Here is a 20,384-nt window from a genome sequence, read left to right on the forward strand (position 1 = left end):
ATTATCTATGACAAAAATGTGAAAATATAAAAGTAAAATTAATATTAATTATCCAATTGATGTGTGAATTTGTCATGCATTACAAACTTAATACGGAGTACTATTTTAAGTAATATATTAATTAGTTATCTAACGTCTCACTCGAGAAGATTATTTGTAGAGTATATGCGAGTTCAATACTACGAAATATAATTTTATTTGTTAAAATTGTGCATTGCACGGGGCTAATCTAGTATATACTAAAGTAACAACCGCTGATGTCATCACTGCCTACGTGTCACTTTCTTATTTTATTTTTTCTCTCCAAAATACATGGATGATGTCATATTTTTCCTTTACAAGCTACCCTATTCAACATTACTTTGAAAATTAAATTCCATTTGAATTTTTAAATTTTTTGGTTTTCTATAGATATTATGTTATTGAGTTATTTATGATTTGTTAACAATAGTTAATAATATAATTTAATTGAAATTTCTTAATTAAATATGAAATTATGCACTTTTGGGAATTGTATATTCATATTTAATAAAAAATTAATTAGGAGTAAAAAAACCCTAGCCTCCTTTTCTCTCTTCTCTCTCCTAAACATAGTCTCCTTTGTTAATTTTAAGGGGCTTTCATCGGATTTCACCGGTGGAAAGCCCCAATCTTTATTTTCCTTTAAGCTTTTAATTTGTTTTAGGTTACAATAATGTCTCCCTCGAAAGAAATGGTTTATCTCCTTCGAAAGGCAAGGTTTTTTCGATCTCCTTCAAAAGACAAGATTTTTCGTACTCCTTGGAAAGACATGGTTTTATTTGTGCTTAATTTGGTCTCCGGTTGTGCGGGGCTACTATTGATTGTGGCTCGGATTCGGGTTACGGAATCAACACAAGAATTTACTTTCTCACAAAATTGCGAAGCGATGACGGATCCACTCAAAAAGTTGTATGAGACAACGAATCGAGAATATGCCGAATTGTTATATTTATGTATTTGGATTCTTAGCCCTTCCCCGATTAATTCTTGTTTGATTTTGTTAAATTCGTTTTCATTATCGTTCATTGTCAATTGTAGATGCCGTATGACTTACATTAATGAAATTTAGTGTCCTTTTAGGACTTTTTTTCAAAAAAAAAAAATTTAATTAGGAAAACGGAGGAAGTAGTTATTTTATTTAATTTCAATATGTGTTAAAAGTTTATAATTCAATTCTTATTATAAAACCGTGCAACCGCTGACATCATAATAAGAATTGTAAGAATATCTGGTGGCCGAATGTTGTCAACGTTCTGGTGTGATCATAGTCGATAGATGTGATTGGAGAGTGGAGTAATTAATAAAAAACCCATCTCTATTTCCCCTTTTTTTTTTTTTTTTAAATTTATTTTTTAATTAAAATCCAACTAAATCCACCACTGTTGCTGACTCAATCTCTCTCTCTCTCTCCTCCTCTTCTCGAATCCCTCTTCTCATACTGTAGTTTCAGAATGCAGTGAACTTGATTTGTTGCCTTTTCCTGGTAAGTAAGCTTGTAAAAATGGCGACTTTTATCAATATTTATGAAACCCTTAAATCTTTTTTCTGTAAAGTATAGATCCATTGTCATTTTTAATTCTTAAATTTTGTCATGATTTTATCAATTTTGTCATAGATTCTCGAGTATTACTTACATTAATGATGGGTTTATTTGATGAAGCTATTTGTCGAATTGGGTCTGTTAATCTTGATATAGTTACATGAAATCTTAACATTTAATTTTTTTCAAAAAATTTCAAAATTTATTAATTATTTTTGATGGGATTTTGATATTGGGTGAGATTACTTCTTTTGCTAGGTAAATTTGGTGGCACATACATTTGCAGCTGAATTCAATGGAGGGGTATGTGGAATACTCCATTTCATTTCTGTTTAAATCATATTGTATTCAATTATTCATCAAGCTTTGATTTCTGCAGTGTGGGATATTCATGATTTTTTTGGTGGGTATTTAATTTTTATTGTTGTATTAGGGAGAGTGAGCTAGAGCTTCTACAACGATATCGGCGTGACCGCCGTGTGCTTCTGAATTTTATGCTTTCCGGTAGCTTGATTAAGAAAGTTATACTTCCTCCTGGGGCTGTTTCATTAGATGATGTGGATCTAGATCAAGTCAGTGTTGATTATGTTCTTAACTGTGTTAGAAAAGGTGGGATGTTAAGCTTTGTTTGAACTCGAAACCCTAACTGTTGTATTAATTGTTTTGATGGGATGTTTGCTTATTTCATTGATGTTAATAATGTAGGTGAAATGCTTGAACTCTCTGAAGCTATCAGAGATTATCATGATGGTTCAGAGTTCCCTTTTATGGTGAGATAATGCTTAACTAATTTAAAGGTATCATGAGAGTACTTGTAAGGTCTGTCGTCGTGAAATAATTGTGGTTGTTATCTTTGCAGAATAATGGGGGGGCTAGTGATGAGTATTTTCTTGTTACAAACCATGAACTTTCTGGTTCACCCCCGAGACGAGCACCACCACCAGCACCATTAGTTGCCCCACCAACCATTCTTCCGAGTTTGTCAAAATCGGAGGTGGTTGATGACGAGTTGGAATCAAACTCAGAGCCTTCTATCCAAGATGCGTCTTCAAATGTTGATTTTCTGTCTAGAAGGAGTATGTCTCAGGCTGAATCTTTCAGTTCAAATCAAGCTAAAGAATTGACAGTTGATGACATTGAGGACTTTGAGGATGACGATGACTTGGAAGAAGTTGATAGCAGAAGAGTTTCAAGGCGAATGCCGAATGATGCGTCTGATCTTGTGGCTGTACTACCAAGTTTTGCTACAGGCAAGTATGGTTAGGCATTTATGTCATGCATGTTATTTTTATCTTATAAGTGGAGCCTGCATGCATTTAAGATCAATACTGACCATGCACGTAATGTTTGGGTCTAGTCCAGAGTCTTGACTAGAGTGCTGAATATTCTGAATATAGTGTTGCTACATCAGTGGTTTTCAGTTAAGATATTGTGTCATCTAGAATGGTTATTCAATATATGGCTTAGATTAGTAGTGGTTGATGCATGAGAAAGTTATAAAGGCTTGTTTTTGTAGATCTCTACTACCAAATCTCGAAGATTTGTGTATGCTCATACTTATGATGATAGTAAAAAAAAGCACCAAAAATATTTAATAATTAAAGAAAAGTTTCATCTAAACGAATCTTATGTTGATAGTAAAGAACTGTAAATGATTAGAACTGGATTGCCAGTGCTGAGTCAATGGAGTGACAGTAGTTGGATTTATAAAATTTCCTCCTGAATCAACTGCACCTACACCACAGCTTGGGCCATAATTGTTGAAGCTTGCTTTCTGAATTTACCTTCTGAGTACATGAACATTCAAAGTTCCTTCAACATTTGTGCAAGATCTTCAAAAAGAACACGTGGGAAAATCTTTCCAGGATTCTTGTAGAAATTTATACAAAATGAGTAGTAGACTAGTCGTCTTTGGAAATTCATCCTTGGCATTAAATGGTCTACACTACTCTCTCAACTTATGTAAGAAAACAGCCAAAGTGACAGCTAATGTATTTTGGGCTTGATATATGAAGCGGATTTGAGTTGTATGCTTTTAGAATGGTCAAAATTTATAGCCCGGTGAGATATTAATTGTTGCAAGTATAGTATAAATAGCATAAAAAGTAATAAATTGAAAAACCTAAATTGAAATAGATGTGCTTCACTAATAAACTTTCCGTTGATTCGCCGAAAAGAATATACCAACTTCATTTAATGAAGTTTTACTCACTTTCCATTTTGGTTTGTTCTTTAAAGTTCTATGATTTCTACCAACTTAGATCTTTCCTCTTACACGTAAACTCTCTATACTCCCTGAGTTTTCAAAAGTTCTACTTGCTTTCCATTTTGTGCTGTTTCAAAAAGTTCGACTCATTTCTACTTTGTTCCTTTTTTGACAAACTCCTATACTAGTTTATTACTCTTACCTCATAAATATATATATATACACACACACACACACACACACACACACACACACACACTCTCTCTCTCTCTCTCTCTCTCTCTCTCTCTCTCTTTTACTTTATCTATCTTTTTCTTATGCCCACCCATCTTTTTAATCCATTTCTCTTACTTTTTTCACTTTTTTTCTTAAACCTACCCATTTTATCCAAAGCATTCCTAGAAATAAGGTGGGTACAAGGGATGACAGCGGTCCCCCCACTTTTTTTTTTTTTTTTTTTTTTTTTGTAAAAAAAAGTTATAAGCAATTTGTGTGTAGAATAATGATAAAGAAGAACGGGTGGTCTAGTGGCTAAAGTGATCACCGTTGTTAATTTGAGGTCTTGGGTTCAATCCCTCTAACTAGTATTATTTAATGAAATCATGTTAAACTTTTAAATTACCTTAGCAATTTACATAATTTTTAAAATAATTGGTCAAATTACAAACCCAAATTATTGATTGTAATAGGGATTTTGGGCAAAAGTATCTGATCTTATTTATATATCTCAATTTAAAGTAAATTGTCTAAGAGTTTTTGTTAAATTATAGAACAACTTCCTTAATCCGTCCCCCATGATGAAAATCCTGGCTTCGCAACTGTAGTCAACCTTATGGAAATAGAAGGAGTATACTTTTTACGTACCTTTGGCCCACTCTCTCCCTCTTTTCCTTGAAATGTATTCAACTCCACTCTTTTTTTTTGTAAAAATACTAAAGGAAGCAAGTGGTCTTTAAAACTTTACTCTTTCTTATTGCATTATACTACGTATCTACAGTGGGTCAAAAAAAAAAAAAAAACTACGTATCTACAGGAATTTTATGGAACTTCAAAGAACAAAGGTATTATATAGATTTATCGTGTAAACTATGTTTGCCATTGTAAGATTTTGCTTTAAATATATTAAGGACTTAATTATGAAATTGGTTGCAGTGCATGACTATATTAAATACAACTAACGAATCATCTATTGTTCTTTGTCTGCTAGTGAAGTTGCACTCTGACAAATGCTTTTGTGCTACATACTCAATTTCCCACAAGTATATTTCAAATAATTATCTATTGCTGCATAAGGCTGATGATTCAAATTTATAAAATTTCTTTAGGAAGATGTTTTGTCATGATGGGAATGCTAATAATTTTAATTTTATGTTTACAGGTATCGCTGATGATGATCTTCGTGAAACTGCTTATGAGATCCTTTTAGCATGTGCTGGAGCTTCAGGGTATACTGTCAGTCATGGGCTGCACTTTATATTCATTTGATCATTATGTATTGTCAGATAATGCACATTAATATCAATGCATTCCTTCCCTTTCCTCTTCTAATGAATGAGCATCTTTCTCATTCTGCATCTCCCTGTATGTGACGAGTAGTGGTCTTATAGTACCATCAAAAGAAAAGAAGAAAGAGAAGAAGTCATCCAAATTACTGAAAAAGCTTGGGCGTAGTAAAACTGAGCCTGCTGCAGCTGAGCCCCAACGTGCACCTGGCTTGGTTGGTTTGTTAGAGACTATGCGGGTTCAAATGGAGGTAAGTCCATATAAAGGCTTTTAGTCTCCATCCATAATTGTTTCCATTTTGTTGACCCTGTTTCTAATCAAGAGGGCAGTTCTAGCAGTTTCCTTAATTGTTCTTGTAACTGCTATGCAGCTAAAATTCAATTGCGGTCCTTAAGGTGATACAGTGTAAAAGCCTTGAATACATATAGAAAAGATTATCTTATATAACCAAGAGATTTCTACTTAGTCCCTTGTGCTATTTTTGGATCTAAATCTACCTTGTGCGTTGTAAAATAATATACTAGTATGTAGTAGTGCTTTGGCCTTGTGGGTAGTTACTTCTAAAGTTCAAAATTTTTAAGAGTTGGTGAGGATAAAAATAAAGCTAATATGGTAAAAACATGGCATTATTTGGGATTCAGTATGTTAAATTAACTTGGACTAAAATATGGTTCATTAAAGGGGGTAGGGAAATAAGTGATATTTTAACTAGTCATATGTATTCCCCGGGTGTGGGTTGTCGGAATCTGGGTCGAAAATGCTGAATAAAATTGCTGCTCATTATATCCAAGTTAGCATGTTGGAGTGAGAGAGTAAGCTTGTTAAGAATATTTCAAACGGTGTTAGAATTAGATTAATCTGGCATCTGACATATCTCTGATTTTTAAGTTAGATAACATGCTAATGCCCTTTATACCTTTTATTTTGGCTTGTAAATTCAGATTTCAGAAGCTATGGATATCAGAACAAGACAGGGCTTGCTTAATGCTCTTGCTGGAAAGGCAGGAAAAAGAATGGACACCCTTTTGGTACCTTTGGAATTGCTATGCTGTATTTCGCGCACAGAGTTCCCTGACAAAAAGGCATATATACGGTGGCAGAAAAGACAGGTAACATCCTCTGTTTCTTTCACTTACCCTGCACGTGTTGTCATTTTCGTGTCTGTAGTTAATACTTGCCTCACGCTTTGTACTGGCACGAATCTGGACAAATTTATATATGCACAGGGTCCATGTCTTGGTTTATGGCTGACACCATGATGCCAGTTTCTTTCTACAATTAATATCCATGCTCGGTATAATTTTGTGTCAGTGTAGTTAAACATGTTGGAGGAAGGGCTCATTAATCATCCCGTTGTTGGTTTCGGAGAATCTGGACGGAAGGCCAATGAAGTGCGGATTCTTCTAGCTAAAATCGAGGAATCTGAGGTGGGTATTCTTTACGACTTTTCTCTGTGTCACCTTCCTATTATTGTTCTCTTGAGGTGGGTATTCAAATTGTTTTGTTTCCTTAATCCCCCAAGTTTAATGAATTGCTTTACTTTTGCTTCACATATATATTTGTATTTTTTTTTTCCAGTTCCTTCCAGCAACTACAGGAGAACTTCAAAGGTCGGAATGTTTAAAATCTCTTAGGGATGTTGCTAATACTCTTGCAGAAAGGGCAGCTCGTGGTGACTTAACTGGTGAAATTTGTCACTGGGCTGATGGCTATCATCTTAATGTTCGGCTGTATGAGAAGTTGCTGCTTAGTGTCTTTGATATTCTGGATGAAGGAAAGCTTACAGAGGTACATAATTTCCGCCTCAAAAAGAAAAAAAAAAGGAAAAATTCTGGGGATGCTGGGAATTGAAAACGAACATTTGGTATTCCTTGTAATTTTTATTTCATGATGATATACTAAGAAATCTCAGAATCGTGCTTTTAACTTATCAGCTTTATAAATGATTCTCAGTTGAATTTACCCTGTGCTCAATCCTGAGTTGCTGTGTATCACATTAACAATCAAACAGAAACAACTTTGGGGTTATGCTGCTTTTATGAAGAAGGTTTGGATGTATACAACCATACTCATGTAGAATCTTTGAGTTGAATGGAATAAATCTGCCGACCATTTGAGATAATTAATTGAATTCATTTCTTAGTACAATTCATCCATGATAGATGTAGGCTGTAGGCCTCCCTAGCCTTTCAAAGCATGTCACTTTATTACCTTTTAGTTTGCTAAAGGTTCATATGTTTAGGGTCCTCATGAAGTCACGAGTCAGCCTTTTCATATTCCTTTTTGGTTTGATCTTTTAAATTGGCTGGTATAATGCATATCTTTTTGAAAACATTTCTATTTATATAACCCATATATAATACAGGAAGTGGAAGAGATTCTTGAGCTTTTAAAGGCAACATGGCGTGTGTTGGGAATAACAGAGACCATCCACTATACATGTTATGCTTGGGTATTATTTCGTCAGGTATATGAATTATGATGCTCCTTTACCTTAAACTAATCGAAATATGCCTTTTAAATTTGCATTGCATTAAAAACCATTGATGATTGACAGACAATTAATAGAGTATACATGATGTATCCAGTCCTTCATCATTCTATCTTTGATCAACCTTGCTTAACATAACCAATTAGAATCGAGACAATTGCTTTTGGATGAAAGGATGATTTTAGCTGGCTTTTTGTCGGCTAATCGAAGTGATAAAACAGAATAAGTAGCTGAAGGAAATTGATTTCTAAAGAACAGATTATATTAATGCTTCGGTTGGAAGAATCATTCAGAGTGCTCTGTTCTCTTATCTGCCAAAATAGCAAACTCTATAAGTGTCCATTCTTATTTAAACAATGAGGAGAAGAAAGAAGCAATACTTCCTTTTTCTCATATATTTTCTGGAGATCTTTGTTGTCAGAGTTGGAGCTCTTCAAGTTTCTTATGGAACTTAGGATGAAAAGTGGTCTTGCTCTTCTGTCACAGTGTTTAATCTTAGTATTCTGTTCGACTGTAAGGTGTCCCCCAACTCCTCCCTGCTAGCATCAGTGTGATACCTACCTCTCCACCCTCCTTGTTTATGTGATGCTAATGTATGTATTTGACAGTAACCCGCCCTCCCCCCCACGAAAAAAAGGTCCTCTTCTTATCTTCCTTATAAAAAATTATCAATTACAAAATATGCTACTATTATTAATTCATTTTATAGCTTTTAGTTGGTGGGAATAGTTTTAGAGAAATTTAACTAAATTTTGTGCCTTGAATACGATAGGCAGGAACCCTTTGCACCTTGTTGCCCTTCGTAAAGTTTTTGGAAACTTGGCCTTTTAAAGTTCTAATTGAATTTAGAATTTGGAAAATGTTGTGGACTTTTTTTACAAGTTTTTTATTTTTATTTTATTTTTTATAATAGTTATAGGAAGTATGACGTGTGAAAACACCAGAAGAAGAATCACATGACCATCACCACCACTTTATAGTCTCACAAGTGTGCCTAGTGAAAAAAAAAAATAAAAATCGTGTTCATCCTACAAGTTTGCAAGCTTCTCTTAGTTACTCAACTCCCAATTAAATAGGGTTCTTCCTATAATAAAGATGTCCCAAGAAGTATTGCTCCCATAACGGCACAAGAAAGTCGAGTAGTTGCATGATGAATTATGGGATATTTGGTAAAAGCTTGGAAAAGAAATACAGAAAGGTGTTCCCTGCCGAAGCTTCTTCTAAGGTATTAGGTCAATAAATCTGTTACCCACGGGGATCCGCCGCTCAAATTAAAGCCATGAAAAAAGTGTAATTGGCTAAAGCGCAAAGATGACTGTGAAATAAACTATTGAGTTTTGAGAAAAATAAAAAGGTCAATAGTCATTTTTAGGTCAGAGTAAGTGCTGTATAGCACTCTGTTTGAATGCCTGGCCATATAATAATATGAATTATGAAGGGTGTCTTGTGTGTGTTTGTGTTTATGTTTTTTTTTTTTTTTAATTTTTTTTATATATGTGTGCTTTGTCTCCTCTTTTTGGCTGAATCTGTTGCACTTGTTAACCGTGGCCTGCTAGGTGTACAAACTTTTTCTTATGTTTTGTCTCTTTGTTTTCCTATGTATTCTTCTGTAGTTGTTCTATACTGCTATATCTGTTTGACATCTCTAGCAATACTTGCCAGTCCTTTATATTAATATATACTCATATATTCATTCAATTATTGCTTATTACTTATAGTCATTTGGGGTATTGGCGTATTGCATTACAGTATGTGATTACAAGTGAGAAAGGAATGCTTCAACACGCCATTAACCAGTTGAAGAGAATCCCTTTAAAAGAACAACGTGGCCCACAGGAGAGGTTGCACCTGAATAGCTTGCAATCAAAGACAGATTGTGAAACAGGATCCCAAAGTACATCTTTTCTTCAAGCATTCCTTGGGCCAATCCAGAGGTGGGCTAATAGACAGCTTGCAGACTATCACCTGCATTTTTCTGAGGTCAGTTACATACATGTATTGAGATCTTTTCTAATTAAACTGAGGCAATTGCTGAGCTTGTGGTGTGCCGTGTTCACTTATGATTTCAGTTAAAGTTAGATTTATATGTGGATTTGGGTCAGTCATCACTCTTTCAGCAAGGCTTTTAATTTGCTTATGTGTTTTTTTTTCTTTCTTTCTTTCTTTAGTTTTTAAATTAAGCTCAGTTTTGCTTGCTTGATTGCCTTTTTTTTTCGTGATACTTTAAGATTTAATATTGATTCAAAAAATCATGTATATGCTCTGAACTTTGTCTAAGGAACCTTAGTCAGAGCGCAGTTTGCAATTTGTCTGAATAACCATTTTATTTAATAGTCACTCATGTGTATTAACTGCTTGTGTTGTCACTTTGTGTGTATGTTTTGTTTTTAGATACTGGTTGAACAATACAAAATGTTGTTGGAATCTGGACCAAATTGTTATAACATGTAATTCAGATCAAAATCATGTACTACTATTTCTAACTGGGTTCCTTCTAGATATGCAATTGAATATGCTCAGGGAACTTTTTTTCTTCTAATCTTTTGGTTCAGCTGCATAGGTTTCGAGAAATTACAAATATGTCATTTTTGGATGTGCTACTATCTATCATTAAATTTGGATCATTGAACAATCCAGAAAGAGAGAGAGAGAGAGAGAGAGAGAGAGGGTAATTTCCTGTAGATTGTAGTGGGCTCAATATCAAAAGATCAGTCATTAAGAAAAAAAGAGGGGAAAATGCAGGATAAAATTTGATCATTTTAGGAAAGATTCAAAGTGGGTAAGATATAGAAAATAATAAACAAAGTGGGTAAACGTTTAATTAACAGAGGGATGACAAATTAGGTACAAGAATTGTCCTAATGAATCACACAAAGAAAGAACTCAATTAACCTGTATTGCAACAAGAATTCAACAGTAGCCATATCTTTACTTTTTTCTTACATGCATTTGGAGACGCTTTAACTATACTGAAATTAATGCTCACATGCTGATTCAAGCATGGGAATGAACATGCATGTAGATGTTGTGACAAATCAAACTTGTACACACTTAATAGTGTAGAAAGAGGACAGAGCATTATGTACCTGGATTTCTATCATCTAAAACACCTCCCAATTGAATTTCTCAAGCTTTGGAACCTTAAGTTAGTAACACACCTATGTATAGCAGACTAGCAGTCAATATTGTCAAAAAGTTGCGTGTGCACATTTAATCGGCATTGATGGGTGTTGCTTTTGCTTCGAGAATTGACAAATTGGAAAAGTTTCACTACTTCCTCATAACTTAAGTGGTTCTTTCAATATTTTCTTTTCTAGTTGTTACTTTAAAATGTTCTTTCCAAATCTATATGCTGCTTTTGTGACGAAACCAAGTGTGAATTGGTAAAGTTTTAGCTTTCAATACATGTAATGATTATATTAATGAATCATGAGTTTAGGACTGTTGATGTGGTATTATAATAGCCTATAAAAGATTTGTTGGTGTGAATTTGAATCACCTAATGCAGAATTCCTTTTAGTGAAATGACAAGTGAAAATCATTTAGAGAAAAGCCTTAATTTAATGGAACAGGCTTTGCTTGAATACATTGTTGCATCTAAATATTCATTTGATTAAACATATTTCCGAAGTACTAGACACTGCTATTTGTGATTTCACTTTGTGCTCAATGTTCCCTTTTGTTCTTGTTTCCATTTGCTTCTCCGAATTAGAAGTTGTTTTTTTTTTAATTTTTTTATATATATATATATATCTGATAGGATTCGCACAAGATGGAGAATATTGCAACTGTTGCAATGGTTTCTCGCAGACTACTTGTGGAGGAATCAGAATCTGTATGTTTCCTGTTTCCCTTCTTTATGTAAACAACTCTTAAAAGAAGTATGTCTTAGTCCTTTTCCTATGTCAGAATAATTCTTTTTATAAACAAGGCTAACATGTTCTTCCTTTCCCCCCCTTAAAAACTCATGCAGTCTACTATCAGCGATCAGGAACAGATTGAATCGTATGTAAACTCGTCAATTAAAAGTGTATTTGCCCGGGTAAGTCACTCAATTTGCTTAAGATGCCTATTGAAGATGCATGTTTGAGAATTTTATTTTCTGTATGATGGGCTGAAAAGTTTTGATTGGTATCATTTTAAGGGTAGACGATTTATGCATTATATGGGTACATTGGTATTATTATGAGGGTAATGATTCTAGCATATTGCAAATACAACTGAGGAATGCTAGTTGATAAAATAGCTCTCATAATGTAGTTTCTCTATGTATGATATCCAAAAATTACTGGAGGTTAAGGATCTTACTTGGCTCTTGTTTGGTTTAATCATGATGTTTTGTTTTATTTTTTATACTTCCTCCGTCCCGAAAGTTTTCCTCACTTTTCTTTTTGGTTGTTTTAGAAAGTTTGAATCACTTTTAATTCTTCCGTTTTTGTCATACCTTTTTTTACTACCTCACCCTTTTTACCCCACACTATTTTCACCTTTCCATTCCTATCTCTTATCTTATCCACCTTTTTATTACTCACCCTCCTTTTGCTCTATCTCTCATAATTTATACACTTACACCCACCCACTTTTTCCAAACATTTAAAAAAAAAAACCCTTACACCTACGCTTTATTCCTGTTAAAAATGGTCTTTCTTTAGATTTCATGGTCGGAGAGGAATGTCAGGTCAAATATTTTGCTTATATAAAACTATTTGGGAAAATTTGTGATAACTTGGGATAGGTGTCTGTGGCTTGCTTCTACTGATGTTATTCAGGGATAACATGTGACTAAGCTTTACTTGTTTTGTACATTGATTTTGTATAGAGAACTTTTCCTGCAGAGGTTAATAAGATTGTATGACCCTGCAGACGTTACATGCCGTTGACACAACTTCAGAAACAGTGCATGAACATCCATTGACGTTGCTTGCTGAAGAAATTAGGAAATTACTGAAGAAAGAGGCTACATTGTTTGTCCCAATTTTGTCTTCGTGTCATCCACAAGCACTTGTTGTTTCAACATCTCTTCTTCACAAGCTTTATGGAATGAAATTGGTAAGTTTATGTCTCTCTCTAGGATTTGTTTCTCGGTATTCTACCTCCATTCCTATTAATGTGGTTTTACAAAAGAGTAACGGCCTGTAATCATTTCTCTAGAAACCATTCCTTGATGGCGCTGAGCATTTGACTGAGGATATAGTATCTGTATTTCCAGCAGCTCATAGTCTTGAGCAGTATATTCTGGGCCTATTGACTTCTACTTTTGGTGAAGAGGTTTCTGAGACATACTGCAAAAAAATTGGGAGATATCAGGTGAGTAGATGCTGTTTACAGTACAATCATTTTTAGAATTGGTCAAAATATGTAGTGTTACTTGCTTGTGTAGTTGCCAATTGAGTGATTGACTTGCCTTCATTCATCAATTTTGTTAGTTGTCCATTTGTGTTTTGTTCTAATAATTGTCATGTTCTTAGAGAGAGGGAAGGTGTTTGATTTCTGGAATCAAGCATTTTTCAATCGTTTGATTGTGAGCTTCTTGTCCCTCTATAGTTTTGCTGTTAAGGTGGCTATTGATTTTGAATGGAGGGAATAATATAATAGAGTTGAACTCTAATTCATCTAAGTTGCTAGTGTATTACTGGGTGAAGATGCCTTTTATCTTTGTACTAACTAAAATCACTCTTTCTTTTTGAGTTTCATGACTGGAATCAGGCCTGTTGTGGATTTTCCATTTTTTTATTTTTTTTTTGGTCATATTCTTGGGTATGTTGAATCACTTTATTGGTTCTTCTTTCCTTTGTATAGATTGAAAGTTTATCTGGAACATTAGTAATGCGCTGGGTCAATGCACAGCTGCAAAGGATTCAGAATTGGGTTGAGCGTGCCATTCAACAGGAGGTAACTACATAGCTTTCTAATTTTTTTAAATGTTGGTATATTTCTTTCACTTATGATTGTAATCCATATATGTACTCTATGTTTGGGAACTCTAAGTTTATGAGGAAATCTGTTTGAAAGTGTAAATGTAAGGTAACCTTAATGTTAGGCTTTTAGCTTGTTGATCAAGAAAACTATTTATGAGTAAAAACTAAGGAATTATGTGTATTTGTGTAAACTCTCAATTATTTTAGCCTCCTTTGTTGCGCCTTCAAAAGTGATAAAAAGACTGGAAATCTAAGCAAATAAAAAAAAAAAAAATCATAATTTCATTTTTTTAGAAAAAAAGGATAAAGCACCGTGTTTATTTGGTTCATTTCCTTACCTCTAGTTACAGAAAATAAATCCCTTCTCTGTATATTATTACGTGATGAACAGCCAAGCGGAAACTAAAGATTTCTTTCATTTCACTTTTCTGCAGAATTAAATAGTTTAACTTTTCTGTAGTTTCATTAGATTGGTTGCCAAGCAGACTTCGCATGCAGCTATTTACTTATACTACGTTTTTTTTTTATTCTTACCTTCAGTAAATTAAGTATAGCAAGAATTTTCTCCTAGTTTGATATATAAGGTGACACTTTGGACGTAAAATAAAAGAAGGCTGACAAGCACAAGGTTTTGTAAAAGATAAAAGGTGATCCTCCATCACATTTATCATTCCTATGGATGCAAATACTTTGTAGCTGACTGTGCTGTCTAGTGTCTGCACATGGTAATTTCGAATTTTGAGGCCTTCCTATAGCCAATAATGTCAGACTTAAATTATATTTCACGTAAATCCTGTTCCTTAAATTCATCACTCTAAAGTTCATTGGTTTGAGTTTTGGCAGGGTAATTCAGTGTTTATAGTTGGGTTTCCTGTCCAGATAATTGCTCCCATGCAAAAGAATACACACTTTTTTATATTTTTAATTTTTAATTTTTAATTTTTGTAATATATCAATTTCTGTTTCTGTAGGAAAAAATTTCACTCATCAATTATTTATTTATTTTTTAAAATTAGGAAGCACTTTCACCAAGTGATGTGTTTCTTTTTCTGTAACTTTTTAAATATCCCATTTTCTTTCTTGTCTCGACCATGGATTATGATCTTTAATTCCTGTACTTCTACAGCGATGGGATCCAGTATCACCTCAGCAGCGCCATGGAACTTCAATTGTTGAAGTCTACAGGATTATTGAAGAGGTATTTTCATCATTATTTAGTAGTTACTTGGTGTTAATATGAAGCTTACTTTTTCTACGAATGGCAATTTTAAGGAATTGACATAACCAAACACCCAAACTCTCATCTTGATTTCTTTTTTTGGCCTCACTTCTTCGACATAGATAGGGTTGTTAGGCCCCCCATTTTGGGATAATGGTACCATAAAAACCTGTACAGTCGTAATTCAAATCTGGGGTATCGTCAACTATGAGGATGATAAATATTTGTCACTCCTAATGTTGTTTCAACATTGGCCTTGTCTATTGGCCATTTACATCCAAGTTGAAGAGGTCTTTAACTCTATTTTATTTATATTCTTCATGCAGACAGTGGACCAATTTTTTGATCTTAAAGTTCCAATGGGTTCTGGGGAGCTCAGTAGCTTATGTCGTGGTATTGACAATGCATTTCAAGGGTATTCTAATCTTATTGTCGCTAATTTGGGTAAGCATACATGCCTATATATGCAAATTTATGCTTGTTTTTTCTGGTTGTATTATAATGTTAGATTATTAGTAGTCTTGTTGGTCCTGAATCAACTCTACAAATTTGGCCTTTTAATATTAGTTCAACGTGTCATCTACCAATGAGAACAGAGGATGTTTCCTTTTTTAATCATGAAGCATAAGGTACCAGCCAGGAGGCACTATAGGTTGGGGGTGATTCTAATGGGATTTAATATGATGGAAATTTTAGTGAATACACAACTGTTGGCAGTGAGCTGATCCTATTTAGAAACTGCAGGGGCAATTTTCATAATACCTCGCTTTCTTATTTTCTAGTAACTATGTAACATTGTGTCTACTTTTACAAAGGTGTAAGTACATTATCAATTTACCTTTTCTCTGTATGTTTTCATCGTGCATGCTCTTCATTGGTGTCAATACTTCTGGTAAATTTTTTATTTTTATTGTTTGATTTGATGTATAGCCAGCAAAGAGGATCTCATGCCACCTGTGCCCATCCTCACACGATATCGGAAGGAAGCTGGTATTAAGGCCTTTGTGAAAAAAGAGCTTCTGGACCACCAAAAACTCCCTGAAGAGAGAAAATCTAGTGAGATCAGTGTTTTACCTACCCCAGTTTTGTGTGTTCAACTAAATACTCTTCATGTAAGTTGATCCTTTATTAAATTACTGAATTTTTATTTGAAGAAAATGTTCGGGTAGTGAAGTTGATCATTAAAAAAATGCCACTATATCTCTAGTTTCTACAATTTGATTTTCCAAAGTAGGGAAACATACTTTGGACAACATTATGGTGTTTGTTATTTATAGATTATTTCTAATGTTCAATACTGAGTTGTTGAGATAAGTTGATAACAATAACTCCACTAATATTGAAAGTAAAACTAAAGCATGAATAATTTACTTTTTAGGCCAATCAAGGATATGAAGTTTTGACAACATGACATTATTTGTTATCTTCTATAATATTCCAGATATCTATCATTTTACAGTATGGTTTCTTTCCTAGCAATCTGCATGATTAGTAACTTCAAATTTTTTTATTTTTTTTTCTCCCTTTTGTGTACCATTTTTTGTCAATTTTTCCAAATCTGGATTTCACTGAAGTGACGAAATCCTGAATGTTGTCAATATTCTAATTATAGTATATAACATTCAAATATGAAAATTGAAGTAATGATTGACTGCAATAAAAATAAAATAAAATAAATAAAAAGAGTTGGGAGATATCGTAATGATGATGTTTGCCTATTACTGAAATCTGACCAATGATACTCCCTCCAATCCTAAATCATAGGCCATGTTTGACTGGAAGTCTTTTGTAGAATTAAAAAATTGAGATGAGTTATTAATTTATTATAGACTTATAGTTATCCTTTTGTAACTTTTTACTTCCCATCTTGTGGAGTCGGTAGTCTTTCCTTGAACTTTTTTTATTTTTTACTTTAAGGTGTTAATAAAGGCAACATGGCAATTCTAAAATCATACAAGTTTATAGCTAATTAGTGGCATATTATTTTTATAATGCTCAAATTAGATGTGTGGCCAATAATAGGCAGAGAGAGTGGGCATTAAAAGTTGTATTACATGGAATTAAATATGCTCCCTCCTATTCCCTACGTGTTTCTGAAATTTGTGCCTTGGACAAATGAGACAGATATTATGAAAGAGATGAAATCCTTTTTAAGTATTAAAATATTGCATTCCTGGATTTCTCTTTTATGTTCTTTTTCCCCTAATATATGCTGATGTGGATCCTTCTACAATCACAGTATGCAGTTAGTCATCTTAGTAAGCTGGAAGACAGCATTTCAGAGCGATGGTTGAAGAAGAAGCCAACTGACAAGATTACCAGTATGTTTCATCACAATTTTCTATCTTTAGTTGCCCCATTGCTCAGATTATAGTTTGTAGCTGCTGAATAGGCAGCTCATAGATTAGTGGTGCCTTAGTTAGTGGGTCGATTTACTGCAGAGCCTTATGAAAGTTTACTATAATTCAGGAGTTATATTGTTGCAAACTTGACATTAAATCCTCTCAAATATCTTGACCTAATTTGGCCTTTAAATCTTTCTTACCATTAGAATTGCTTGTATGTGAAAATATGGAAGCTATGTGAGAAAATGACTTGTTTTAATTGGTGATCACTGCTATATGCACCATCTATCACTTGTATCTACATTATGTATATCTCCTGTGCAACTTCACCCATGTCTTAGATGGCTAAGCTTAGCAATTTTTTTAAAATTTATTTTGGGACTAACAGTGTATTTGAGGAAATCTGATATAAATTAACATTATATAATGCTTAGTATTTTCTTTGAAGCAATTGTAACATGAAACGTGCATCCAAGAAATAATGGATCAAGTCCCCCCACCCCTTGAAAAATATGCAGAGAGATTCTTCCAGTCAGCATTGTTCTAAAGCTTTTTTCTGTTTGTCCACTTTTTTGGATTTGCAGAGAAGAGTTTCAATGAAAATTCAAAAGGCTTGAACCAAAGTAACACTTTTGAGGGTAGCAGAAAAGATTTCAATGCTGCTATTGACAGAATCTGCGAATATACTGGTAAGACTGACTTGTATAAAAACACCTAATTGGCCTAATCTTCACAATTTATCTCCTTTTCTTTTTATCCCACCCTTCTCTACATATCTCCATGTAGCTTTTGACTTTGTTTCTCTTCTAATGTAACGTAGGTACCAAGATCATTTTTTGTGAGCTAAGGGAACCATTTATTGATAATTTGTACAAACCCAGTGTCTCTCAAACTAGATTGGAAGCATTAATTGAACCGCTTGACCTGGTAAGGATATAAAATTGCATTCTGTGCGTTATTATCTGTATGAGCTAAATGAGTGTAAAGTTTGTTCTTCATTGTCCAGCATTTGTGTCAGGGATTTTTTGGAATTGATTGCATTCCTGGTACTAAACCGTAGTCCTTTTTTGCAGGCACTAAATCAGTTATGTGTTATAATCATGGAGCCTCTACGTGATCGACTTGTGACTAGTCTTCTACAAGCATCTCTCGTCAGTTCCTCATTTATTATATTTGGGAAAGCAAAATGATTATTTTTTTTAAAAAATTCTTTTTATATTTCTTATTTTCTTAGGGTGTTTTATCTGCTTTGTAATATCATGTGTATTTTTTTTTCCCCTTTCTGAGTACCTTTATTATCTTTCAGGATGGTCTGATACGGGTATTGTTGGATGGAGGCCCATCTCGTATCTTTTCCCAAAGTGATGCCAAACTGATCGAAGAAGATTTAGATATTTTAAAGGTAGAGACAATGTCCCAACTGTACCAGATTTTTTGTTATATATGGAGTATTGAAAATCAAACAGTTTGATTTTTTGAAATGTGGTGGTTTGATCTGATTTTGTGTAAAGTTTTTTAAAATGCAATTGTCATTGTTTAGTGGTCCGAATGATGATTTAATACTTGCTTATCTGATATTTGCCTTTTTAAGAAAAAAATTGAAAATCTTATCATGTATAAGAACCCTCAATCAATTTATACTCATATGTGAAACAAGGTGAACCTAACAAGGTCTAATATGTTAATCAGAACCTCCTATGCATTGGTCTGGAAACTACAATCATTGTTTAACGAAAAGGCTTCTCATGTTGATTGAACTTTCAGCCTTATAAATCCGTTATATTTTTGCAGGAGTTTTTTATTTCTGGAGGAGATGGTCTTCCTCGAGGAGTTGTGGAAAATCTAGTGTCTCGTGCACGACATATAACACAATTGCTCGGATATGAGGTAAGTTGTAGTGATAAGATTAGTTCCATGTTGATGCCAATCAGATAATCATGGACTTGTTATATTCTTGAAGTATAGGAATATAGGATACTAGTACTTAAGGCTTGAATTTTTCTTTTACTCTCATTTTGGATAATAATAATATCTCTACTGCTTCCAGTTTTGACTAGTTAGGGGTAAGACCTTCTGTACCCTAACCTTCCCAAGTCCAGCAGCAGGGCAATTTGTTAATGGAGCTAGGCTAGCAAATTTGATCTTGTTTGGTAGGCATAGTTCATGGTGATTCATGTCAAACAAGTTTTAACATTCATTCTTTAAGCTGAGGTTCAGCATTATATAATGTGAGACGGATAAGAGTATACATCTTGACCTCACTAGACCACGTTAACGGCTGGAGTCATGCTGAGCTGTTATGGTGGTCATGGCCCTCTTGGTACTGCAGGAGAGGTTGGTGGCAAAGTTAGCATAAGAGTAGCAGATTGCTATGGAAAGAGGAACTTTTTTCTGAAAATTCCAATTGAATGAAAGATGTTCTTGCTAGTCTTACCCATTCAGACACTACTGATGCCTCTAAATTAAAGCTAAATCATCATATTAAACGTGTATTTTTATTTGATGCATCATGTGGATTGACATTTTCAGCCTCTTTGTCTTATAAACTGAAAAACCTAAGGTTTAGAAATTCTGGAGGGAGTGAGTACAGTCTATTGTAACCTCATGTTTGGTTTTTTGCTTGTCACTGTTTGCAGACCCGAGAATTGATTGAAGACTTGAAATCCACAAGTGGACACGGAGGACGAAGTAAACTAGGAACTGATACCGAGACCTTGCTTAGAATATTGTGCCATCGAGGTGATTGGGAGGCTTCCCAGTTTGTGAAGAAACAATTCAAGATACCCAAGTCAGCTTCTTAAGTGTATAAATGCAGTCATTACAATATATAGTACAAAAGAGAAATTGTGTCGACGTGTCGTGATTGTAGACTTGTAGAGAGATGTACTCTGATTTGAGATTTGCTGTGTAGCATGGAATATTGTCTTTGCAAGTCCTGTTGCCAAATTTTGTATTAATTCTATCTTTGTACATTCTGTTTGTGTCTTTGTCTTTCTTAGGGATGATCAGAAGTCAGTGACAATGAATCACTGAATAGATTTATTTGCCAAAACATCTTCACTATTTAAAAAGAAAGTTGTACAAAAACATCCTTAAGCATAAAAACATTCTGTCTTTGATAGGGGTGGGACTTCGGTTTGG

General features: G+C 34.0%; 1 protein-coding gene across 1 annotated transcript; it reads left to right on the forward strand.

Annotated features, from left to right (window-relative positions):
* The first annotated feature begins 1,249 nt into the window (after positions 1–1,249).
* On the forward strand, positions 1,250–20,348 carry LOC110718367. The gene is made up of 27 exons (XM_021897197.1): positions 1,250–1,504; positions 1,820–1,864; positions 1,995–2,170; positions 2,267–2,331; positions 2,421–2,811; positions 5,146–5,212; positions 5,364–5,520; positions 6,212–6,379; positions 6,587–6,697; positions 6,849–7,058; positions 7,636–7,737; positions 9,511–9,741; positions 11,522–11,596; positions 11,735–11,803; positions 12,625–12,810; positions 12,913–13,068; positions 13,561–13,653; positions 14,806–14,877; positions 15,225–15,342; positions 15,829–16,010; positions 17,138–17,219; positions 17,828–17,932; positions 18,064–18,170; positions 18,317–18,394; positions 18,550–18,645; positions 19,035–19,130; positions 19,880–20,348. Exons 2-27 carry the CDS (start codon positions 1,857–1,859, stop codon positions 20,042–20,044), a joined length of 3,366 nt encoding a protein of 1,121 aa, XP_021752889.1. The 5' UTR covers positions 1,250–1,504; positions 1,820–1,856; the 3' UTR covers positions 20,045–20,348.
* Positions 20,349–20,384: the final 36 nt, after the last annotated feature.

This window comes from Chenopodium quinoa, unplaced genomic scaffold (genome assembly GCF_001683475.1).
Source record: "Chenopodium quinoa cultivar QQ74 unplaced genomic scaffold, ASM168347v1, whole genome shotgun sequence".
In the NCBI taxonomy this organism is placed as follows: Eukaryota; Viridiplantae; Streptophyta; class Magnoliopsida; order Caryophyllales; family Amaranthaceae; genus Chenopodium; species Chenopodium quinoa.

What these genes read in the sequence shown, in the direction of transcription:
- LOC110718367 (XM_021897197.1), top strand. An exon ending in TCTTAACTGTGTTAGAAAAG is followed by an intron (nt 2,171 to 2,266) that starts GTGGGATGTTAA and finishes TTAATAATGTAG; the next exon opens with GTGAAATGCTTGAACTCTCT. An exon ending in CTATGCGGGTTCAAATGGAG is followed by an intron (nt 5,521 to 6,211) that starts GTAAGTCCATAT and finishes TTGTAAATTCAG; the next exon opens with ATTTCAGAAGCTATGGATAT.